Source organism: Convolutriloba macropyga, chromosome 13 (genome assembly GCF_964194025.1).
Source record: "Convolutriloba macropyga chromosome 13, txConMacr16.3, whole genome shotgun sequence".
Taxonomy (NCBI): Eukaryota; Metazoa; Xenacoelomorpha; order Acoela; family Convolutidae; genus Convolutriloba; species Convolutriloba macropyga.
The window spans coordinates 42,913,985-42,939,876 of NC_134480.1; the positions used below are offsets into that span (position 1 = coordinate 42,913,985).

A 25,892-nucleotide genomic window follows, 5' to 3' on the forward strand; every position below is an offset into this window, starting at 1 on the left:
TTGATAAAAAAAATGAACGAAGCTGGCAGGTTGCCAGAAATTAGCCGCAATAGCTTCGTAGATCTGCAATCTCAAAAACATTAAGACGGACAAAAAATACTCTTTTCGTTAAGGATGAGATAATATATTTTGCTTATGAATCTGTATAAGTAATTGCTGCCTCTATTATCTGCTCTCAAATAACCTTCATTTAGAGTGACACACTCACTTGACCTTATCTCTTTACATTAAAGCAAAGAAAAGCAAATTTCAAAGTCCGGAAGTCATTTTTGAGAGCGAGGTAAATCAAATGGGATCAAAAACTTAATCACGCGAATGAACAAAAAAACTCGCTCCACTAAGAGTGAGAAATGACGTCACGCACGCACTTTAGTAAAAATTGCTTGAACGACTGAACAATAGGCAGATTTGAAATGGCTGTGACGTCATATGGTCGTAAACAAAAATCTTGACGGTGAAATTAAAAAGAGAAGGCCACTAATAGCCCCAGCTATCGCTGCGCAGCTATAAAGCACTTGTGTTCTAAGATTCGAAACACTAAAGTATGTTTTACATTTTTAAAATTGCACTTATTAGAGACTTAACACCAGAAAAAATTCAAACATAGCCGGCAGATTGTCGGAAAATAGCCGCGATGGACGCTTGTGTCCTTCCATGAATTGAAACAACTAAAGCATTAAGACTGACAGATCAACCACCAGTCGTTTAATAGACCACTAGACTTTTTGGGACTATATTCGGACTGTCAATTTTATGACATATGGTCTACAAGGGAACAGCCCGAAAAAAGCATTCGAAATCAAAAACTCAAGACTAATAATCAACAATGAGGGTATATAAGTTTGGCACTACTTAGTTGCACACTCAACTACTAAATGTTCACAAAAATTGCAGTTCCATAAATTCAGAAGTCATATTTTTGAGTGAGGTAAGTCACGCAATTGACCTAAAAGCCAAAATGACGTCACGAAAACAAATTTTAACCGCAAAGCAGTACAGGTCACTAAAGTCATTGAAAAAGTCAATTCCAAGAAGTCAGGTCGTAAGATCATCGATGGAGACGACAAATTAAAAAAAAACACGATGTCCCCAATAATAGCCGCTATCGCTTCGCGGCTATTAATAATTAATAAACAAAATTAAAATCCTTTACGGTGCAGGAAAAGACTTAGCAGAAAAAAACCGGACAAAAACTACATTTCAAAATAAAACATCTCATGTAAAAGCAAATAAATAATTAAAAATTTGAAAATGAAACATTTGAAATGCATTATTAGGCTTTCAAAAATATTGTGGTATCCATTTCAGGGAGGTACATAATAAAAATTATTACAGCGCCTAATAATAAAAATTAATTCTACGAAAAACCATATTACAAGCACAAAAACTGGGCCAATTGAACAAAAAACGGCTAAAACGGTTATCTTTATAAGCGTTTATCAAAAAAAAACACTTTTCAAAGTCGAGAAGTCATTCACTGAACGCAGCGGACAGTAAAAAACTTCACTCGCTCAGAAAAAAAATAGTTCACTAGCCAATTCTGCTCACTTTTGCTTTTAGGTCAACACGCCGTCTGAACGAACAGTTCTTCTGATTAAAAGAAACCTGAAGGAAATCAATACTCCCCTTCGAGTAGTAGAGACAGCACCCCAAAATAATTCAAATTCCTTGGATTGTAAAAAGGAGGGCGTCTAAATAATAGCCGCTGAGAGTGACACCGTTTTCTCACTTCATTGTAGATAAAAAATTTCACGTCATAAAATTACTTGCTCTTGGCTCCTTTTAAAACTCCGATATGGCAGAAATACCTACTCTAATTTGAATTCTCAACAAAAACTTCTTATTAGGCTAAACAGAGAACATTCAGTGCAAAAACGCATCAGTTTTTCAAAATATACAAAAACTTTCTTCAAAGAGAGGGCACATGATTTCAGCTAAGTCAATTCTTAGCTGATTTCGACCATATTAGGCATTCGCAATAGCTATCTTTTGAACTCTAAGATTCAATTCTGAATCAATTTATAAATCTGCTGACATTGATGTCGACATTTTCACTTTTACTGTCGTGGAGAATTGTGCTTTCGACCGAGAGGTATTTCCATATATTCGTGTGAATATAACAGAAAACCGTACTTTGACAAACATTCAACCAGGAAACTTACTTTCTATGAAATCTAGTCTTCATTGTAGAACAGTAACAAAAACATGAAAAAGCCCATTCATGAAGGCAAATTCGCCCAGAAATAACAACCACTTTCTCACAATTTGTGATGGCTTGTCAAACAAAACGTTTCGAAGCCACATAACTTTAAGGTCTATTGTGTTTTTGGTTTTTAATACCACATAGGCTCACATTTTTTAGATTAAAGCAAAACGTATGCTGTGTTGCTGGAAATAAAAAGTGAGATAGCTTATTATACGCTCTTTGCCCAATATGGAAAATTGATTTATTCCACCACTGTTTAATCCCATTAAAATAGAAGCATGTTTCAGAATCAAAACATGCATTATGGTTATTGTTATGACACATCTACAATAGATTAAGTGAGGAGTTTCGACACCAATTTCATGTAAATAAATACAACTCACTTCTAAATCGTTGTCAATAAACAATCTTAGAGCCGACTGCAAATTCTCTGCAAAAATGTCTCTGAGAGAAGAAAGACTTCCGTTTCGTTCCGATTCTCCACCCAATGTCTTTCTAACTACAGTCCTGTCCTGAAGGCTTTCGACACAGGTGTTCCAACTTTTCCACAGCTGTTGATTGCACTCTTTAATTGCACGCAACACGCTGGGGAACATCTGCCGCCTAAAATTGGCTCAGCTTGAAAGTAACTATTCCTAATTTTTTTAAATGTCAACGAAAAACAACATTTTTTCTTCAGACACTTTTACTGTTTGAGAGCAACTCAACCTCCGCATTATTTTTAATGCTCTATAAGTTTAAAATGTTTCATACTATACGAAAAGTTATCAAGAATAGATTTCGGTATTTTGAGCATCTTTTCGACTTTTTTGTTGACAATTCGCCAATTCTAACTGGATTCTGTTTGCAGAACTAAATGAATCATCATGCTCAGAAATCCCTCTTTTGTAGCATTTTTGATAATTTCAAGATTAGAACTTCGATTTGAAAAGATTCAACAAAATCTTTGGCCCACGGATATACATACTTTCGGCCTTTCTGGAACTCCATCATTTCCTTGAGTTCATTTGGCAATAATTCAAATTTATCGACAAACCATACAATTGAGTAAAGTATTATGATTTATCCCATAAAAGTAGATGTTTTCAAGTGTCGTTGACAAAATAACATTTTTTCGTTCTCATAAAAAATTATACTCATAAATTATTATTCTCATAACGCAAATATAATCCACTAACGTCGCGCGAAGTGCTCTCAAACGGCTGACAAGCGTTTGGCATCGTCAGTAGCTGGCTACGGATTAGGGAGGCTAGCTTAGCTTAATTGAAGGGCCGCGGGGTGAGCGCGGCGGGGGCACTGGGTGCGGAGTGTGCTGGGTTACGGGTGGAAAGCTGTGGAGGCGAGGGGATTGGGGATAAACGAAGGACTGATGTTACCAGGGAGGGGAGGGGGGGGGGGGGGTGGCACGGGAAGGATGTGAGATTGGTGGGGATAAGGAGCTCAAGAAACAAAGACATAAAAGGAAATTATGGCTTGCGAAAAATTTTTATGAACTTTGACCGCTTCAGCTCTTTAAGCACTTGAAAGACTATTAAAGCCAGTTTAAGGCAAGTAGTGAAACTGGGCATTACCTGGTTATCCCGTGTTGAACGCTCACAAACTCATGGAAAAAATTTTTCGAAATATTAGACGGCAGAAAACCCAAAAAGCCACCGTTTACCCCCAATTGATATTGTTCGAGACAAAAAATAGACATCCTAATTCTGAAGTGTCAAAAATTGTTCTAGTGTGCTCCACAGTTTCATTGATTTCGCTAAAAATGATGAACGCAGCCTCTAAATTGGAGGCCTATAAGCATAATACTAATTACAGTGATCTTTGTGTCCTCTGAGGAACTTTGATAAATTAATGTCGTCAGTATATATTAGCTTTTATTGCCCGGCCTTTATCGCTTTATCCAGTTTATTTAGATTTCCTCCTTTGACCTTGAATGTCTTCGCGTAAATTCTTAAATTTATTTAAATTCGATTCAGTTGAACCAGTGAGCGAGTAACGTCAAAAATCATGACTGAAGTAAAAACAAAAACTAAAAACATAGCTGGCAGATTGCCAGAAAATAGCCGCAATAGATTCGTGGATCGGCAGTATAAAAAAAACAGTAAAAAAGACAGACAAAAAAAACTCGTCTTTTCATTGAAGGCTGATCTGTTATATTTTGATTAAAAATCTGTATAAGTTATTGCTACCTCTATTAGCTGATCTCAAATAACCTTCATTTAGAGTGACACACACCCATTTGACCTTATCTCTTTGAATTAAAGTCAACCTCAAAGTGAGGAAGTCATTTTTGAGAGTGAGGTAAGTCAAGTGTGACCAAAAATTTAATCACGCGCATGAACAAAAAAACTCGCTCCACTAAGAGCGAAAAATGACGTCACAATTGCAATTCAGTTCAAAGTCAAAACTAAAAATCAAAGTGAAATTGCCGCATGTGAACAAAAAAACCACTAGCGAGAAAGCGAATTTTTGTTCAAACACCGTTTTCTCAATCTACTTTCAAATTAGCGCAAAAAAATTCACGCCGCAAAACCACTCGCTTGTTCGCTCCACTTCCTGTTTCGGCGTGACCAAAATCTCTACTCCAATTTGACTTCAAAAATCATGAAAATGTGTGAACAGATCTTAAAAAAAAACATAGCCGGAAGAATTCCGGAAACGACTCGAAGGATAAAATTGCCCATACTTATGACTTGATATATAGAACAACTATTGTGAACCCTGAACATCCACAAATGCCATAAAAAATAAGGGAAAATAGAAACGGCATTCGAACACAAATTGAACAAAAAAAAACTAGAAAAACTTAATGAGATTTTTTAATAGTACAAGGAAGCATAAAACCGAGTAAAGTTTCTTTGCACTTAGAGCAATGAAAAGTTCGCAAAACAATGGGCAAGTCATAATAGGTTGGGACACTTCTCAGATTTAAAAAAAAGAACTCCAAAAAATAAGAAAAATGGTTTAAAATTTCTAATTTTTTCTACCAAATTTCCCTAGAAAAAATTAATTGATACTAAGAGAACTTTAGTCAATTGATAACCCAAAATATCTTAAGTAACAATCAATCTTCCATTCGATTCCCACTCGAAGCATTAAAACAAAAAAACGGCAAAAAACCATTAAATTTTGTCTAAAAATCAGCAAAACTGATCAAAATCCTCCAAATTAGCAGTAAACTCAAATTAAGTACTTGAACACTTCAATTCCTATTAAAACAAGCCGAAAACTAATACAATATCATAATCAAACTTCATAACCATCAAAATTTGGAAAAAACTGCATTTAAAAGCCGCACGTGAAAAAAAATTCGCTCGCTTAGAGAAAATTTTTTCAGATATCAAAATTGATTCAAAAAAGTAAAGAGATTAAGAAAAGTTAGTAATATCTGTCATTAAAAAGTGCTCTAAAGACATTCCATTAAAACCTCTAGAAAACTTCCTATCAAAAGCTAGGATACTAAAAAGTAGCAAAAAGCAGAATCAGAAGATTTCAGCAAAAATTCAAAAAAAATCACAAAAATTCGCGGAAATCTTCATAAAAATTACACAATTGTCTTTAATAAAATGACTCAAAAGTGAAATAAAAATCACCAACACTCATCAAAAACAACTAAATTGGACTATAGGCATCCCCAAATGCTATAAAAATTTGAAGAACACAGAGCATATAAAAACAACTTGAAAGAAATCTTAAAAAATAAGCTTTTTTGATTTCACAAGAGCACATAGAGCCAAAAAACGTTAAATGGAGCAAAAAGAAAACCGAAAAACTTCCAAAACAATAGGAAAACCGAATAGGCTAAGAAACTTTAATTTTAGAAAAAAGAATAATTAAAAATGTTTCAGTTTATTGACATTTTTCTTAACAAAAAATCGTTTAAAACCTAAGAAAATGTAATTACTTGGTATCTAAAGACTCAGTTACTAACATGCGTCTATTCAAAGCCCATACAAAGCAATATAACAATACAAAACGCAAAAAAATGCTAAAATTCTCAAATAGCTGAAAAACCAGCAAAATGGTATGAAATTCTTATTAATGACCAAAAACCTGCAAACCACTATTAAAGCAACCTTAAAAATCACATAATATCATAATAAGACTTCTAAACCAAAAAAATTAACAAAAAAACGGTTTTAAAAAGCCGCACGTGAACACAAAATTTCGCTCGCTCAGAGAAAATGTTTTCACACATCAATTTCTCGCTCTCTCAAAAACAGCTGTATGAACAAAAAACCACTCTTTTTTCGCTCCGCTCTTCACTTTTGTTCAGCAACCAAATCACTCCAAATTTTTTCACGCGTTTCATTTCCCGCTTCAAAATTCACTCCAATAAAATTGATTTAAAAAAAGGACTTCTCCAATACTCCTCTTCGAGTCGTAAAAAGACAGCGCCCCAATACAATTCAAATTCTTTGAATTGTAAAAAAACCAAGAGAAGGCCAATAATAGCCCCAGCTATCGCTGTGCGGCTTTTAAAAACAGAGCGGGAAAATTCCGGACATAGCAGGACAATTCCTGAAACTGGTCAGACCAGCAGCCCATTTGAACATTATGAGCCAAACAGCAGAAGGCAGTTTAAAAAATATCAGAGTAACAGCATTTAAAGTTTAGATACTTTTCCAGATCAAAGTGTTGAATACAAATGTTTCCGATCAAAACCAACTCGGCTATGTCGAAATCAACAGAAGCAATAATCAGCAGGTTAACAGAAACCTGATTCGACATAGAAGTTGAACAGTCAAAAACGACAAAATTAAAACTTGGTAAAAATTGACAGACATTTTTCAAGCTAATGTCCTCAAAAACAAAATTGCGCGGAAAAATTATCACACTGGCCCAATTAGAGGCTATAAATATGCAGCATTGGCCCCTAAAAGTCGAAAAAATTCCCAATTAACAAAAAAAATTAAAGGAGAAAAGAGAAAACTCATTACAATTTTGTGCGTTTAAGTGGGCATCGCCAATACGTCAAAAAACAGAAAAATTTTCTAGCGTGTACAAGACCTCTATGACTGAATGTCTTTTGCGCTTAAGTGAAAATTACTAGTATAAATAGCTCAAAAACAGACAAGAAAAAATCTACGTTGCATAACGCCTCTATGGAGCGGGACCAACGTCAGTTGAAGTCCCATTTAAGAAACTTAAAAAGAACGACGAAAAACGTGAAAAATTGCACAATTTTGGGCTAAAAAACTTAAAAAACAACAATTTCATATTGAATTTAGACACTCACAGCAACTTTAGCACAGTAAGCATTTGAAAAACTATTAAAGCCAGCTTAGGTCTTTTAATGAATCGTAATTCCCATTGAGATTTACCTGTCTATCGTTTCAAGAGCTCAAAGTTATTTAGCCTTTGGGAGACAGACAGCGGGTATTAAAAAAGACAGAGCACCCATATAATTCGATTATTGTGTTGTAAATACCCGGTCAATAAGATTAATGGTCTTAGTTAATCCTTAAATGGTAATATTACCATTCTTTTATCGACATAAATATTACGATAAAAATTAGGTGCAGGGCTCACGTTAATTTGATTCCCCATTTTTTTTGAAGCCCCTGGAAACTTAATTCTCATGTTCTGTTAATGTTTCATACCTAAACCAGTTGAAAAAACCATATTTCTGTTATCGAGCATAATTATCAGAAACTATTGAGTTAGATGGTCATCAATGCAATTGAAGGAGGCACATCATTGCGTTGTTTCACCCATTTGCACGTGATTGTCACTTAGCGCCATGATAAAACCATAACCGACTCAAGCGCTAGCCATCTTGGCATAACGTGGAATCGCTACATTGAGCAGCTCAAAAATACGTTCTAAAGCACTAACGAGTTGAAGTGTGAGAATTCAGACTTCTGGATGCAAGACTCCATCTTCCTAGAGCTCTTAAGGTAGTGTCCAATCAAGTGGTGTAGCATCTCGTACAGTTCAGTATGTGTGGCCACGTGACCCACAAACCTGTCTTTCACCAACTCATCAAAATGCTCTACTGGATCACCTATGGAAAAAAATACAGATCTTAGAAGATTTCCTTGAAAGATCTTGATGAAAAAAAAACAACATAGATGACAGATTGCCAGAAAATAGCCGCGATAGCTTCGCGGATATGCAGTCTTAAAAATATAGTAAAAGAAACAAACCGATGAAGAAACTTCGTTTTATTAAACGCTGATATGTTATCATTAAGAACCTGATCAACTTATTGCTGATATTAGCTGCTCTCAAATAACCTTCAATTAGAGTGACACACGCTCACTTAATCTTAGCTCTTTTAATTAAATTTAAAAAAAAATCAATTTCAGTGAGGAACTGACCTTCAAACTGCACTACCTGACCAGCAGGCCAATCACAAATACGAATAAAAAAGAAACAGTTTAACAAATATAGAGAATAATAATAACTGCATTCAAAATGTATACACTTTCAACATAATCGTGTTGAAGACCATGCTTTTAAATCAAAACTGTCACGAGACAAAACAAGATACTGGGAATCAAACAAAACGTTGTGGAAAATAGGCATGCATCTATAGGCAGAAGCAGGCTAAAACAAAGGAAATTAGTAAAAACACTGAAGATTAGCTTTATCTTCCTGATTTCAAAGTCTTCAAAATCTTCAAAGTTGTAATTATGTTATTTGCGCATGAGGGCAGCACCAAACGCAAAAAACTTTTGACCACTTGAGTTCAGGAAAATTGAAAATGACGAAATTCCAAAAACTTGAAATTTTAAAAAATATATTTTACACTTAAATTATTCAAAATTATGTCGTAAAAATCATATGGTCCTTGCTAAAATATGCAGAATAAATAATTAACCGGTCAGCATAAACTTGCTTGCACATCTAAGATACGAACAGGCAAAAACAACAAATTTTTCGAAAAAATCTTTAAAATAAAGTTTTTAAACAAGTTTTTTTAACAGCAGCAGTAGCGAAATAACTTATTCATCTAATTAACCCGAATGGTCTCGACTGGCCGCAAAAATGAAAATCAGAGATAATGAGTGATTTTTTAATCAACTCAGGTGGTCAGTTATTGTCATAATGATCGGCAGGCCTTTTATCTCTATTGATAATCTTACGCATTGGGGAGGGAAGACATATGATCCAAGAACATCTGGACTGCCTGGCTAGTCAGACTGCCTCCCTGGCCCAGCCACACCCCACTAATTTGACGATTTGACAATTTTCCTACAATTTGACGATTTCGATGTTTTAAGCTAAATTAAAAAAAAAATTGTTGGTTTTTCTTTTACTGCTGGTTTCCACTGTTACCTTTTTTGCTATTTACAAAACGTAGCCATGCAATTAATTACTATTGCGTCGGTTTACGAAAAGTCAAATGACTCAGGCGAAAGATCGGTCAAGCAAAAAATCGCATAAAAACAGCCAGTAGAATACCGGAAACGACGTAATACCTCGGGCTTTACCAGCTACCAAGTTTCAACAGACGAAAAGTCACAAATTTGTTTTTAAGTGGCACAAAAAAACTTGCATGAAACGTAGCCATGCAATTAATTACTATTACGTCGGTTTACATCAACTTATAATTGTATTCAATATATAATTCTAATTTGCCTTTCAAATTTACTGAAGGTGTTAAAAAAATTTTAGATATCAGAATACTAAAAATTTGCAAAAAAAATCAATTCCACCTTGCCAATTTCCTTCACTTACCAAAAGCAAATAAAAACGACAAGTTGTGACTTCAGTTCTGTAGTTGTCTTGGGGATGATCCATTTTTGTTACAAAATTTCAATTCACTTGTCCTAAATTCAAAATAAGTTACCCCGAAATCTTTGAAGGACAGATAATAAAGCATAAAGAAATTGATAAGTCCTGGCGTCTGAAAAATCGCTTGCATGTCTGTCTCGTTTCGTTGAAATCTTTTTCCCGAACTATGAAGTTTTTGAAAATATCTATGAAGATCTATTTTTGAATATCTCAAAAGCTGACATGTGTTTTTAAGAAAATTTTCAATTAGCCAAAAAAACCTGGAATTAGTTTTATTAAAAGCTTGATAATTTATGTATTAATTTGGAAATGTAAAATTGTAGCCATATATCCAAATTATAAACTTGAGCCACTAGTTGCTATTTCCAATATCCAGAAAAAATACGTATTTTGATTTGAGAACGTAACATAACCGACTAATGTCAGAGCAAATTGCTCTCAAACGACCGGCGAGCGGTTGGCTTTGTCAATAGCTAGGTACGGTTTAGTGAGACCAGCTTTAGCGTAATTGAAAAGCTGTGAAGTGAGTGCAGCGGGGGGTCAATCTCTAAGAACCGCTCTTCACGCCGTAAGTATAAGTCTCCAAAACAGTTTCTATGAATCGCATACTTTGAAAGGCTGAGCTGAAAGGCTCTAAGAGAACTTAATGACGGCTGGGCGCTACCTGTTTATCCCATTTTTCAGGACGAAAAGTCAAATGGCTCAGGCGAAAGATCGGTCAAGCGAAAAATCGCATAAAAACAGCCAGTAGAATACCGGAAACGACGTAATACCTCGGGCTTTACCAGCTACCAAGTTTCAACAGACGAAAAGTCACAAATTTGTTTGTAAGTGGCACAAAAAAACTTGCATGAAAAAGAACAGAATATAAGACAAAAATAAAAATAGCTGGCAGATTGCCAGAAATTAGCCGCAATAGATTCGTAGATCGGCAGTCTAAAAAAAAACAGCTAAAAAAGACGGACCAAAAAACTCTTCTTTTCATTGAAGGCTGATCTGTTATATTTTGATTGAAAATCTGTATAAGTTATTGCTGCCTCTATTAGCTGATCTCAAATAACCTTCATTATGAGTGACACACACCCATTTGACCTTATCTCTTTGAATTAAAGTAAATAAAAGTCAATTTCAAAGTGAGGAAGTCATTTTTGAGAGTGAGGTAAGTCAAGTGTTACCAAAAATTTAATCACGCGCATGAACAAAAAAACTCGCTCCACTAAGAGCGAAAAATGACGTCACAATTGCAATTCAGTTCAAAGTCAAAACTAAAAATCAAAGTGAAACTGCCGCATGTGAACAAAAAACCACTAGCGAGAAAGCGAATTTTTGTTCAAACACCGTTTTCTCACTCTATTATAAAATTAGAACAAAAAATATTAATGCCACAAAACCACTCGCTTTTTAGCTCCACTTCCTGTTTCGGCGTGACCAAAATCACTACTCCAATTGGACTTCCAAAATCATGAAAATGTGTGAGCAGATCTTAAAAAAAAGACAGCGCCTCAATACAATTCAAAACCAAGAGAAGGCCAGTAATAGCCCCAGCTATCGCTGTGCGGCCATTAATCAACTATTACATCAAACAAAATCCTAACCAGCATTTGAGCGTCCGATGGTGTCAGTGAGTTCAGAGTTGCTGCTCTGGACAGAGGAAGAACTCGGATACGGCAACTGATCGTCACTCAGTTTCAAAGATGAAGTCTTAGCAGCTGCAGAAGTGCGCATATTATCTAAGCAAATACTATACACTTTAATTGTTGTGTACCGAAAATCACATTGACTACCACAGTCGTAAAAAGTAAGTAAATAAAGTTACTGTGAGACCTAGCCCACTTGGCAAAGCATCCAGTGATTACAATACGGATTTTCGACATTTTTGAAAATGCATTTTCCAACTTAATCCCTCCTCCGTTGCGACACAAAAAAATCAGAGCAAAATGACCAGGTACATAACCTAACATATTTTTCTTGACGTGCTTCAAGCGCAGAAACAAAAATTTCTTAAAGTTGCTGGTAAAGGAGTTTTTAGTAATCGCGACACAATGCCAATAAAACTGTACTATACCAAAATCAATTTACAGGAGTAACACTAAAATTTCTTGTATAAAGCGTACAATTGTTACCAATTTCCGACGTCTTTGACTGGGTTTTGAAGTTCCTAATTGATGACAGCCTCGACGACGCGCAGTTGAACTTGGGCGAGGGTGCTCGATTCAACTCCGAATTCTGACTACCCCCTCCAACCACATTGTCCAGACACCCAGCTGAGGCTCCATCGCCCTGCCTCCGTCGACTAATGCTGTTCTGTGCCCCGGCCAAAGAAATTTCACTGGCAGTCGAGTAGCGGACTCCTAACTCCATTTTGAGGTCTCTCAATTCGTTTTCTAGACGCTCCTGGCGTTGTGTCAGGTTTGACATGTCACTTCGAAGTCCTACAGCTAGCCGACATACCTGTATAATATTTAGTTGCATTGCTTGTTGTTCCGACCCACCTTGGTGGGGGAGGAACTACATACTCAAATGGGTTTCTTTGTTCAGTCAATTTTCACCGCTCGTTATATTTATCGGAGAGAGTTGTGAATGATATTAGAAAGCCCGTCCAGCGTAGAATATAGAATTAAAAAAGATTTTTTTGGATTTCTTTTGGTGCGTCGACTTATCAAGGTTTCAAGTTTTGTGAAAATTTGACGAATTGAAGTTGTTTTTGTTAACGTTGTCCGAATTTCTGATCATTTTTTTGTCAATTTTGCTTGAAACACTTTTAAAATTGTTAACAAAAGTGTTAATGGTTTTAGTTTTGAAGACAGAACAAAGTCGAACAATTTGATCATAGAATTTTTCTAACCTTTTGGCTAAAATTAGGTGGAAGGACAAACCTAAAAACTGCGGACACAGTCTTCTCAAACTCCAAAAATGGTTAAATTTAATTTGGGTTGCTATGGGAGTGTTCTGAAATTAAAAATTTGCAGGTTTTTATAATTTAACCCAATAATTACCAAAAATTTGTCAATTACTTTTGATTTTTAACTTTTCGTAAAAATATAAATTTCACTAACATTTGGAAAAACCTCAGGCCTAGTTGTTGTCCAATCGCAGGATCAAATTGTATAGATTGCTGTTCTTTATTTGTATACTTTAAAAAAATTTTTGCTTTGTTTTTTCTTTCAAGTTAATTACCGCACTGCTATTACACCGGAATTATTTCAAATTATTGCCCAATTACCGACAAATCATTTTATCGTGCAAATGAGGTCCAATGAACAAAAAAAATTGACATAAAAGCTCAAAAATTTTATGGCTTCAACACTTTGTTTGCGTATTTTTTATTGTTTTTATTTGTTGTTATTTTGTAGTCCTAAGATTTAGTCTCGCTACTTGCATGTTATATTGAAATACTCTGGAGCTTGAAATAATCTATTGAGATTTCTTAGTTAAAAGCTTTCTGTTTTTAAGATTTCAAAACAAAAAAAATCAACTTTTGAGCTGTTACGTTATTTTTTATTTCAGTCAACTTGTAGCTCAGTACTTTTTCTAGTGAACTCAATTTTTGAATTCACTCCAATTAACGTTTCCAGAAAAAGATTTTGCCTCTGAGACTTCAAATTTTCCTTTTTTTTGTACATTTGTGCATTTTTTTTTGTACAATTGTCTTTCTTTTGTCCCATTCTTACGTTAAGGACTGAACAAATGTCACAACAACGGCGTTGAAAGAAGGCGCAATTGAACATACCTAGGGTTTTAGTGAATAGGTTAAGGTTTTAACGGCTTCGACACCGTTTTCCCGTATAAATATTGTAATACTGTAAATTTTTAAACTTTTACCTATCTTTGTCGTTCTTTTGGTAGTCGTATGACATATTCTGGACAACGACATACCTGTATAAAATTTAGTTGCATCGCTTGTTGTTCCGACCCACCTTGGTGGGGGAGGAACTACATACTCAAATGGGTTTCTTTGTTCAGTCAATTTTCACCGCTCGTTATATTTATCGGAGAGAGTTGTGAATGATATTAGAAAGCCCGTCCGGCGCAGAATATAGAATTAAAAAAGATTTTTTGGATTTCTTTTGGTGCGTCGACTTATCAAGGTTTCAAGTTTTGTGAAAATTTGACGAATTGAAGTTGTTTTTGTTAACGTTGTCCGAATTTCTGATCATTTTTTTGTCAATTTTGCTTGAAACACTTTTAAAATTGTTAACAAAAGTGTTAATGGTTTTAGTTTTGAAGACAGAACAAAGTTGAACAATTTGATCATAGAAATTTTCTAACCTTTTGGCTAAAATTAGGTGGAAGGACAAACCTAAAAACTGCGGACACAGTCTTCTCAAACTCCAAAACTGGTTAAATTTAATTTGGGTTGCTATGGGAGTGTTCTGAAATTAAAAATTTGCAGGTTTTTCCAATTTAACCCAATAATTACCAAAAATTTGTCAATTACTTTTGATTTTTAATTTCTTTCGTAAAAATATAAATTTCACTAACATTTGGAAAAACCTCAGGCCTAGTTGTTGTCCAATCGCAGGATCAAATTGTATAGATCGCTGCTCTTTATTTGTTTACTTTAAAATTTTTGCTTTGTTTTTTCTTTCAGGTTAATTACCGCACTGCTATTACACCGGAATTATTTCAAATTATTGCCCAATTACCGACAAATCATTTTATCGTGCAAACGAGGTCCAATGAACAAAAAAAATTGACATAAAAGCTCAAAAATTTTATGGCTTCAACACTTTGTTGGCGTATTTTTTTATTGTTTTTATTTGTTGTTATTTTGTAGTCCTAAGATTTAGTCTCGCTACTTGCATGTTACATTGAAATCCTCTGGAGCTTGAAATAATCTATTGAGATTTCTTAGTTAAAAGCTTTTTGTTTTTAAGATTTCAAAACAAAAAAAAATCAACTTTTGAGCTGTTACGTTACTTTTTATTTCAGTCAACTTGTAGCTCAGTACTTTTTCTAGTGAACTCAATTTTTGAATTCACTCCAATTAATGTTTCCAGAAAAAGTTTTTGGCTCTGAGACTTCAAATTTTCCTTTTTTTTGTACATTTGTGCATTTTTTTCTTGTACAATTGTCTTTTTCTTTTGTCCCATTCTTACGTTAAGGACTGAACAAATGTCACAACAACGGCGTTGAAAGAACGTGCAATTGAACATACCTAGGGTTTTAGTGAATAGGTTAAGGTTTTAACGGCTTCGACACCGTTTTCCCGTATAAATATTGTAATACTGTAAATTTTTAAACTTTTACCTATCTTTGTCGTTCTTTTGGTAGTCGTATGACATATTCTGGACAATGACAGGCTCCTGGCTTCGTAGGGAGGTTCAAATTAACCTATTCAAGGGTTGAAGTCTATAGATAATGATTTTCATGACTGTACTTAATTGCTTTGAAGTATCATTTCAAAACAATTTTTTCGTTTTCTTTTAACTTTTCCGGCTTTTTATTCTTATTTACTTAATTCTGTTAACTTTTAGCTTAGGTTCATCAATCCAATGGCAGCTTGCATTTTTTGTGAACTGAAATTTAATGTTTCAAAATAGCGATTTTTTGCTTAAAATAATGGGTTTCTGGCTTTGATTCTACGAGAAAAATTTTGTGATTTAGGAATTTTTACCTAGGAGTTTAATTTTTGGTATTTTGTCAAATTAGCAAACTACAAAAATTCTTACTTGCAGTCATTTCATTGAACGATAAACGCGCTTAAAGTGGAAAGTTTAGCCGAAAGAAAGCTTAATCTCAGTTCTAGTTTAATTTCACATCTTGAACTGTAACCATTTTTTTAAATCCAAATTACCACAAACTGGTCATGATCGATAACTAACCTCTGCCAGCTCCGAGCGATGCGTGTCCAGTTGCTTGGCAAGACTTGAATCCCCGTCAACAATTCGATTGAGTTGTTCAAACACTAATCCCAACCCCTGGCGCAATTCACCCGCCACTGCTTCAAGCTGAAAAACCCAACGTTCTAAATGTTTCAAAAAATCATTTCTAGCATACTAATTTTTCACAATAGTAAAACGAAATTCCATAGACGCTGATACATTGCCCTTAATTCGCGCTTTTTAAATATTCGGTGATATATTACAAAGAAAAGTAGTTTGATGAGAAAGGGCGACATAATTCTTAAAATGTACTACTTGCGTAACAGAAGAGATCTATAAAATGAACAACTTCAGGGTTTATAAAGAGTAACTAAAACTCGATTGAGTGAAACAGTGATGGAATTAGAACAGAATATATTAAGACAAGATTTGTAACGTACAGTTTTGAACGCAGCTAAATCCACTTTCTGCAAAAAATTAAAAAGGATCGGTAAGTTGCGTCCACACAAAGTTCCAAACCAGCTTTGTTATATTTAAATTCCGGCGTAAAAGCTGCATATTGAAACACTGAACGCATAGCCTTTGAGAATAGCGGCTTCACGGCTATCAAACTATCATCTAAAATAAACCATTTTTTCTAATAATTTTTTTTACAAATTAAGATCACAAATTGATCAAAATGTCATCGAGCATAACGATAACTCATCCAAAATTGATAAACTGACAATTTTTTCTTACGAAAAGGAGTGCATTTTGAAACAATTTCATCAAAGCCAAACTAGAAAAATCATAATACAATTTTTAGAAGATACAATTTTATTGCCAGCGGACAAGAAATTCTTCATTTATTCGGTGATGCAGTCATTCGCTTTCTGTTCTGATAGTTAAATTGAATACATCCTTTTAAATTCTAAAAAAGTAGAGTTCATTTCTTCCAAATTTTTATTTAAATTTGACAGTAAGGTTCTTTAAACCACAAACAACAGACCTTGTTATAATAAAAACTGTGTTCACGTATTATGTGCAAATGCTCACTTCACTGACGTATTAGCAAATGGACAAACAGCCGGTGAAACTTTCTTAATAGTTAAATTTGAAGAACTCAAAGCGGAGGTTACAAAATTTCTCCTTAAGCAACTAATATGAATACTAGGAGCAAGAAATATCATTGCGATTACCAGTTACATAAACCTGTTGTGACTCTTTTGATGCTTAATATTCGATAAAGCAAAAAACCAGGGAAAAAACGTCGGAAGGTTATAATTACATGTGATTTTTTTTTCGATGAGAAGTGAGTAGAACTAACTTTTACAATAAGATTTTCAATTAAGTTTTCAAAACATACCCAGCAGATTGCAGAAAAATAGCCGCCGTTGATTCCCATAACTCAATTGAGATTGAAAAAGAAAATATCAACCAAAATGATTTTTGTATAAAAACACTTTTAAGTGCGATTTATTTTGATGTCATTTCGTAATTGAACATACTCCTGTCTCTCAGTGAGAGGATACAGGGTCTAGTATCAATACCAATAAGGATCATAGATAATAACTAAAACTTATGAGAAAGTTCAAGTACAGGGCATCTAAAAATGGGCTTTATCGGTTTATCCCGTTTCTATTTCTGACTTTGATTTTTTCATACTGACTCTCTGCAATTTGAATTGCTTTGCTGGGCAGCTGCTGTTTAAAAGGACTTTGAGCAGAATGACAGAAGTGAAACTAGCCTAGAGAAGTAAAAAAAGATTTCACGAAAAATGTCGAAAAAGCGGCAAAATGGGTAAAGCGAAAAAAAAGTTCGATGAACTAAAAAAAACACAGCAGGACAAGTCCTGAAAAACAATTCAAAGAATTGAATGAAAAACTTAGAAAAACTCTACCTGATCAGCAGCTCAATTGATCAATGCTAGCCAATACAAACAAAATCATCTCAAAAAATTGAGAAAAACAATCAAACAAACTGAACAATAAACTCATTGATAAAAATCTTTGAGCTTTTACCCCTAAGACAAAATTTGACCGCTTAAATCTACCTATTTTAAAAAAATGTTCAAAACCAATTTCTGTTTGTGAAATCGGTCCAGTATTAAATCTGCAAGACCTGAAAAAAAGTCATTGGTCCTTGAAGATTGATAAACTCGAAAATGACGGAAAATTTTAAAACATAGCCGGCAGATTGCGGGAATAGCTGCGAAAGAATAGACCTGCGTGCCATATAATAGAGATAGAAACAGATACAGATCTAAATTGAAAAATAAATCGACGCCGCTCAAAAAACTAGGCTAAAAAACATTCAGCGATAAATTAATAAAGCTGGTTAAAATTCATTCCACAGAAGCCTCTTATTAGGGACCTTTACAGCACATATGAGTTCCTTTGACCTTAAACAAATTCAAATTAAACTTAAGTTTTAAAGTGCAAAAGTCATTTTATTGAGTGAGGTAAGTCACGTATGATCAAAATCTAATCACGCAAATCACCTAAAAATTTATCGCTAAAGCGAGTGAGAAATGACGTCACGCGCGCAAATGCCGTTAGTGAGAGGAAGAAGTCATTCAGAAAATTTGACTTTTTCAGCTTTGCTGTGTGAACAAATGTAAAACGAAAAAAGAGCGTCAGACGACGAAACAAAAAAAACCAAGAGCACCGCAATATAGCTACGCTCAGCTTACAGCTTCGCAGCTATAAAAATGAAATCAATTGAAAATTTTAATGAAATGTTGCTGAACATTGTGATTTTAATATCTTCAGAATCATTTCTGTGTCTCTAGAGGCTATCCAGTAACCCAATTCTAAGCCTTGAAAAATTGTTAGGCAAAACTTTTTAGAGAAAATTTCAAATTTCGAAAAGAAATTCGTTCTATTAAAATGTTGAAACCCATTCAAATGCCCCCTAGCAACTATTTGATAACATATCATACTATCAAACCCTAGATGAAGCTACCTGACAATTGAGGCAAGAAAAATTGAATAAAAGACGAATGTTTTGAAAAAACTTTAAAAAAATTGCAAATTATCAAAAAACTTTTGAAATTCGAAAGGTTAAATTGTTAAAAACAAATCCATTGAAACTAAAAAGCAATCAGTAACTTTTTATCAAAGCGTGGAATAGGTTTTCTGGCACTTGAGAATGGACAAATATCAAAAATTGACAAAAATTTTAGGAAACCTTAAAAAAATTGGATTTTATCAAAAAAAATGCTAGAATTCGAGACATTAAAACGTTGAAAACCAATCGATTGTTACTAGAAACCATGCAGTGCCCTATTATCAAACCTTAAAGGAGACTCCCTGTCCCCGAACCTGGAAAAACTTTTTAAAAAACTTTTTAAAAAATTTGCAAAAATTAGTATCATTTTGCGTGTTTGTAGTACCAAACATATAGCTCATAAAATCGTCATAACAATTAATTTTGGCTCGCAAAATGCCTTCATCAAATTTTAAAAACTTCAACCTAAGACTAATCAAACTAAAAACTCAAAAAAATCACAAAAACATGAAAAAAATTGCACAATTTTGAGCCCAAAAACTCCTAAAAAAGACCTTTTAACCTTAAATTAAGGCCATCCCAGCGGCTGCACAACTCTAACCACTTGAAGGACTACTAAAGCCTACTTTGGGCCTCTAATGAAACTTAATGCCCGCTGGTCTTTACCTGTTTACCCCGTTTTGAAAGATCAAAGTCATTGAAAAATGTGTGAACACATCATAAAAAAACAGCGCCCCAATAGAATTCAAATTCTTTGAAATGTAATAGGAGCGCTATAATAGCCGGCTGAGAAGATGAGGGCGGCTATTAATAAGCTTGAAAATACCTATTGACATAAAGATGCTTTCTCTCTTACCCTAGAACACAAATTAAAATTTTCATTTGAAAAAGGAAGATTTGAGATGCAATTGCCCTCAGACGCAGTTGGGACCCTGTAAAAAATGCAATCAACCTGTATATGTGGTAAACATTCAATGTAGCCCATGCTCTACTTTGCCCAAAGGCCAGCTATAGCAACATCAATAACAACAAAATACGGGAATCATTTGCCAACTAACTCAGTGCAAAATGAGCCCTGTTTTCAGATTCAGCCAGAGAAAACCTTTGCACATAGAAGTACCACAATTGATGACGATGCTCAGTAAGATGTCAAAAAATAGTCTTTTTCATTTACGATTCAGAAAAATTTCTTCAGATGTGAAAGTGTATGATCGGTTGATAAAAGCTGCCCTAAAAACATACTTTATTCATAAAAATCACGAGACCATCAAAAATGACCTACAAAAAAACGATTGAACCCGCGAAGTCGACTTTTCGTTCATTGATCTTCTTTTGCCCTGCAGTAGCTGGTCGGTCAGTGTCGAAAGCCATGCACTTTGGTAGCAAGAATCAGAGACAAAAAAATCATATTAAGAGTCATTCATCAGGGGAAATTTGCTTGGCGTTTTTGCGTCACACCATCCTACTTTCTGGCGTAGCTCTTTTCATGCACCGAGATCCTGTACTTAGCGCCCTTGGAACTGAACTAGGAAAAGCGCACTAGTCTTAAATACCCTTACAAATTCGATTAAGACTTAAAATCAACACTTATATAACTTCCCTCATTCGTCTTAATTTGTCTACACTTTGTACATGATCCTCATTCATGATTAAGAACAGCTAATATTCATATGTATACAGGAGTTGACTACCCCGAGTTTACCGACCACTTTTAGCGCAGGAATTTTTCGTTAATTATTTTTTTAATACTCACTACCACCAACTGTTCTTGTAAATAAAAAAGAGCTTATAAATTTCATCGAAAGAAAATTCCGCATTCTTGCAGTATTCAAGTTTTTTTTTCACGCAAACCATAGAAAAATTTCGATAATTATCTTGAACAATTACAAAAATTTGAACTATTTAAAAAATTTGGAAAAATTTGAGCCATCTGACTGCAAAGGAATGTGTCAAATTTTAGCTTCATTTTTACTCGAGGAATAAAAAATGTCTTTTCGACATTGCATTCAGTTTCTCAACGGCTTTCCAGTCATATCGCTTTTGAATCTCGCCTCAGAAGATATCGATCGGAGAAAATCGGCTAAAAAAGTAGGGCTTGTATAAAATTTTTAACCACCATATCATGGAGAGTTGGGAAAAGTACTATCCATAGTTGATGACAAAACACAATAAACTTATTTACTAAAATACCCAAATTCATCTATACATCTGAGGAAAAAAACAAAGTGTAAGTTCTACTATTTCAGAATGAAATTAAGAAAAGGCCTCATCTCGTTTTCATATCATCATGACACAATGACAATGCTGATCACTCATCAATTCTGAACAATGCAAATTCTGAGATCAGCGAGTTTTGCTGCCGACAAACACTAATGGCAAAACATAAAACAGGAAAACCGATACTTGAGATCTTAATTATCGCGGCTATCGAAAGAATGACATCGTTCTGTGATTCACTGGAGTGTTGATCACTTTCAGAAGGTAGATGACTTTCAATAGTAGCAGACAAATTATTAGGGAAGGCTAACTTCAGTCCAGAATAGGTAGCTGGCCTTCTGTTGCTGAAGTTAGTGAAACCTGAAAATATGCGTACCTCTTCCGCGGTATGGTTCACACCATTCACCGGTTCAGAACCGATTCCCTGCAGCGATTTGGTCTTCTTCTCACCCACTCCATTATCACCAGCAATGTTATCACCTCCAAATTGTCCTTCGCTGTTTGATATCCACTTGTTGACAACCGCGCTTTGCTCTATACTTCTCGTTCTGATCTGCACCTGCGGTTCAACTCTCGCCATGTTTCGTTCGCTGCTGTTCGAAAGGGTTGCGGAATGTTGGGCGAAAGAATGGGAGGGTGCTGATAAGTTGTTTAGGGTTGATAATTCCACTGAAAAAACAGTTACAATTTAAGTTTCGGAAATATCTGCTCAGCACTCGAACAAAGACGGATTCAATATTACATTTGAAAAAAAAAAATTAGCCGGTCAAAATAGGTTAAAAAGTTTAGGTGGTGTTACAACTGCACTGTAATCATACGGTAATATTAACTAATCATATGAAAATATGCTTAGCTTTGACACATGTTTAAAAAATAAAACGTCTTTGGCTAACAATTAACATAAAATCGGAAAAATCGAAGCATTTCCATCCCCATGTTAGAAAGCTTTCAAAATGCACGAATTAAATATTAATAATTGACTGCACACTGCGTGTAAACAATCATGGCATTATTTATGCATAGCAGACCTAGGGTATCATTTTAAGAGGCATCCCGTACCGAACTCCAAGTCTATATCAGTACTAGGCAAGTCTAAATCCAAGTCTTATTTCGTTTTCCAGTACTGGGCAAGTCTTAAAAAAGTCTTACAAGTCTGACAAGTCTTGGCCAAGACTTGGGTAACACTTGCAAGTTGATTCCCAAGTCAAACCAAACTTTTCAAAAAAATTCGAGTGAAATTTTCGAATTCAAAAAAATTTCGCAACGTGCCACGATTTTGGCATTACTTTTTGGCCACTTTCCCGGGGTGCTAGAAAATGATGCCGGGGCATACCAAATTGATTATTGGGTGATTATTAGCCCCCCGGGAGGGTCCATTGAGGGTTTTTCAGGTGTTTTGGGCCGTTTTGAGCCATTTTTCAGCCGTTTCAGCCCCTAAAATAGCCGAAATCACCAAATTTATGTACTTTTCAGATCAGCCAAATGTCGAACTTTAACCGAGGCAAAATTGTCAAAAGGGGTGCTACTGTGAGGGTTCCCATGATAGCCCGAGGTCCCGTGGTGCTGCACCCAGTGGACCCTATTATGGCGCAAAGTCCTACAAATCTGCCCGAACAAGGGCCGAGAGATGTCCCACAATATAAACTTACTCAAGAGCCAATTTTGCCCTCTGTTAGTGCTAGTAAAACTAGTTATAATTAGCCAACTATAACTCTTTATATCACTGTTTATATCACTGCTTATAACCCGGTTATAATATAGGTTATAATATAGGTTATAATATGGGTTATAAGCGAATTGAGTTATAAAATTGTGGTCGGGGGGTCATAGCTCCCTGGTCTTTAAATCGCGAAATACTGGTCCAAATTAGATGTCATATATATAGTTTTAAAGCTTATTTCACGGGCAATTGAATGAGCTATGTCCCGTCCCGATCCGATTCGTACTTTGGTCAGAATTCTGGATTTCAAGTACCGTACCCCCGGAAAGTGAGGTGTACCTGGTGCTCGTACTCTAATAACTTTTTTTTGAGTGCACCTAGGAGGCTCATTTTTTAATATGAAATAGCTTATAATGTGTGCTAACTAGCGTTACTACTCCGGTCAAATTTGATTTCGATTTCAAGAAGTTATTAGCGAACGAGCATGAGGTACCTCATAGGTCCTAATGTCGGGGGACCCATAGCTCCCTGGTCTTTAATTCGCGAAATACTGGTCCAAATACGATGTTATATATATAGTTTTAAAGTTTATTTCACGGGCAATTGAATGAGTCATGTCCCGTCCCGATCCGATTCATACTTTAGTCAGAATTCTGGATTTCAAATACCGTACCCCCGAAAAGTGAGGTGTACCTGGTGCTCGTACTCTAATAACTTTTTTTGAGGGCACCTAGGAAGCTCATTTTTTAATATGAGTTAGCTTATAATGTGTGCTAACTAGCGTTACTACTCCGGTCAAATTTGATATCGATTTCAAGAAGTTATTAGCGAACGAGCATGAGGTACCTCATGGGTCCTAATGTCGGGGGACACATAGCTCCCTGGTCTTTAATTCGCGAAATACTGGTCCAAATACAATGTTATATATATAGTTTTAAAGCTTATTTCACGGGCAATTGAATGAGCTATGTCCCGTCCCGATCCGATTCATACTTTAGTCAGAATTCTGGATTTCAAGTACCGTACCCCGAAAAATGAGGTAGGCCTGGTGCTCGTACTCTAATAACTTTTTTTTCAGTGCACCTAGGAAGCTCATTTTTTAATATGAGTTAGCTTATTATGTGTGCTAACTAGCGTTACTACTCCGGTCAAATCTGATTTCGATTTCAAAAAGTTATTAGCGAACGAGCATGAGGTACCTCATAGGTCCTAATGCTCGTTCCGGACCTATAGTAGTAGTAGTAGTAGTAGTTCAGGCTTCTGCAATGCACGGGTTGAAGCACCCTTGTTGATCGTTATAAATGAGATATTTTCGAAATGGGGTTACAGTTTTTGCACAGGCAGCAAATTCTCCAAGTGCACATGTCAATTTCGTTAAAACTTCTAAAAAAGAATTTCCAATAAATGTCGCTGATCCGATATTTTATATTTTTGTTGTCGGTAAGGTCTGTTTGTTTGTTGACAATATTATAGAGATAGGCTGTTCTCGACCAGAAATTTTCGTCGCTTTTGAATAATCGTTTTTTCGTAAGTTTGATTTCACATTTCGCGCCTTGTCTCGTCCGCTTATTGTTGTTGAAATGTATAAACTTTTCTATGGCAATGTTGTATTTATTGTTTATGAGATCACATAGTAGTAATAAGCTGTGAAGTTCGAAGTAAAAAGACAGAGGTAGAATTTTCAGTTTGATTAAACGCTCCTTATATGTGAGAGAAGAACCTATTATCCATTTCGTCGCACTTTTTTGGATTCTTTCGATGAGTACTAGATCGCATTTATTTTTGTGACTGGGCCGTCTTTACACTGTCTGCAGGGGACAGCTTCAAGTGCAGCATCCGGCTAAGTGCTACTCATTGTCCCTTATGTTCCGATCCACATCCATCGTTGCCGGATGGTGTACACGGTCCTTTTTATATTTTGTACCTCATATTTGTACCCCAGGTCGTCTACTAAAACTCTCAAAATTAATGCAAATGAAAATCTCAAGACTCGGGAAAAGGCGGACTTTTGGTATAGGGCATCAACCCTTGCAAAACCTGCTTAGTACCAGTATTGACTTATTTCACGACACAGAAACTCTGAAAACCCGACTATCAGACATCTACTGGGAATATTTTCTGGAATACTACAACGAACTGACTTCTTGCACTTGGCATATCAGATGTGGATGTCCTATTGGTACTTGTTCTGTACAGAAAACTACTCAAACTGTGACTGATTGAATTGATATGGGTCTAAAGAACCCCTGGGTTTACTCTAAAGTCTATATTATTATTATTATTTTTATTATTATCGGTCCTAATGTCGGGGGACTCATAGCTCCCTGGTCTATAATTCGCGAAATACTGGTCCAAATACAATGTCATATATATAGTTTTAAAGCTTATTTTACGGGCAATTGAATGAGCTATGTCCCGTCCCGATGCGATTTATACTTTGGTCAGAATTCTGGATTTCAAGTACCGTACCCCCGAAAAATGAGGTAGGCCTGACGCTCGTTCTCTAATAACTTTTTTTGAGAGCACGTAGGAAGCTGCTTTTTTAACATGGGTTAGCTTATCCTGTCTGCTAACTAACGTTTCTAGTCCCGTCTAATTTGAGCCCGATTTCGAAAAGTTCTTAGCGATCGAGTATCAGGTACATACCTGGTGCTCAATCCAGGTGGTACATGCATATGACTTTTCGGATCTATTCTTATTCCGTTGTAAATCACCCCCGACTTTGACAAAATGCATTTGCTGATCCTTGTGAAATACTTCTGTGATGAGATTTTCGTGCCATATGAGCCCATCATGCTTCAAGTTTTTTCAGGGCATTTTCCTTATGGAGCGTAAGTGTCTCGTAAAAATGACACTCCGACTCTGACTCAAAATTGTTGTGGTCTATTGAAGGACTGGTGGTCAATCTGTCTATCTCATGTTTTAGTTGTTTAATGGAAGGCCACAAGTGTCTATCGCGACTATTTTCCGGTAATCTGAATTATTAACAATGGACCATACGGCAACTGTATTTTTTTGTCGGGTTTTTACCATTATACCTTCCTCACTCCTTTGTGATTGAGTTGTCGAAATAGGCAGCTACATATACGGTTTGCGATAATTTTGAGACCGCTCTAATTAGTGAGGTCTCGCTGCGATTGATACTATAACATGAGGAAAATTTTTAGGTTTTCTGACAGCGTTACTCGAAAAATTATGATTAGGTCAAATTTTGAAAGTTTTTTATCAGTTTTTACCGAAGTGTCGAAGCTGAAAC

The 25,892-nt window shown here is 35.4% G+C and overlaps 1 protein-coding gene across 5 annotated transcripts in view; it reads right to left on the reverse strand.

Moving 5' to 3' along the window:
- The window catches only part of LOC142351806 (uncharacterized), a 98,696-nt gene that overhangs the window by 42,777 nt on the left and 30,027 nt on the right, over positions 1-25,892 (reverse strand). For 3 of the 5 annotated variants that reach the window (XM_075404002.1, XM_075403997.1, XM_075404001.1), the window contains exons 3-9: positions 21,353-21,645; positions 16,212-16,238; positions 15,772-15,897; positions 12,061-12,397; positions 11,542-11,676; positions 8,042-8,210; positions 2,590-2,809 (exon numbers count right to left, since the gene is read on the reverse strand). In XM_075404002.1, coding sequence (XP_075260117.1) covers positions 2,590-2,809; positions 8,042-8,210; positions 11,542-11,676; positions 12,061-12,397; positions 15,772-15,897; positions 16,212-16,238; positions 21,353-21,645 — 1,307 coding nt within the window. The remainder of the gene's footprint in view (positions 1-2,589; positions 2,810-8,041; positions 8,211-11,541; positions 11,677-12,060; positions 12,398-15,771; positions 15,898-16,211; positions 16,239-21,352; positions 21,646-25,892) is intronic. The other 2 variants (XM_075403998.1, XM_075403999.1) reach the window with 2 other exon arrangements.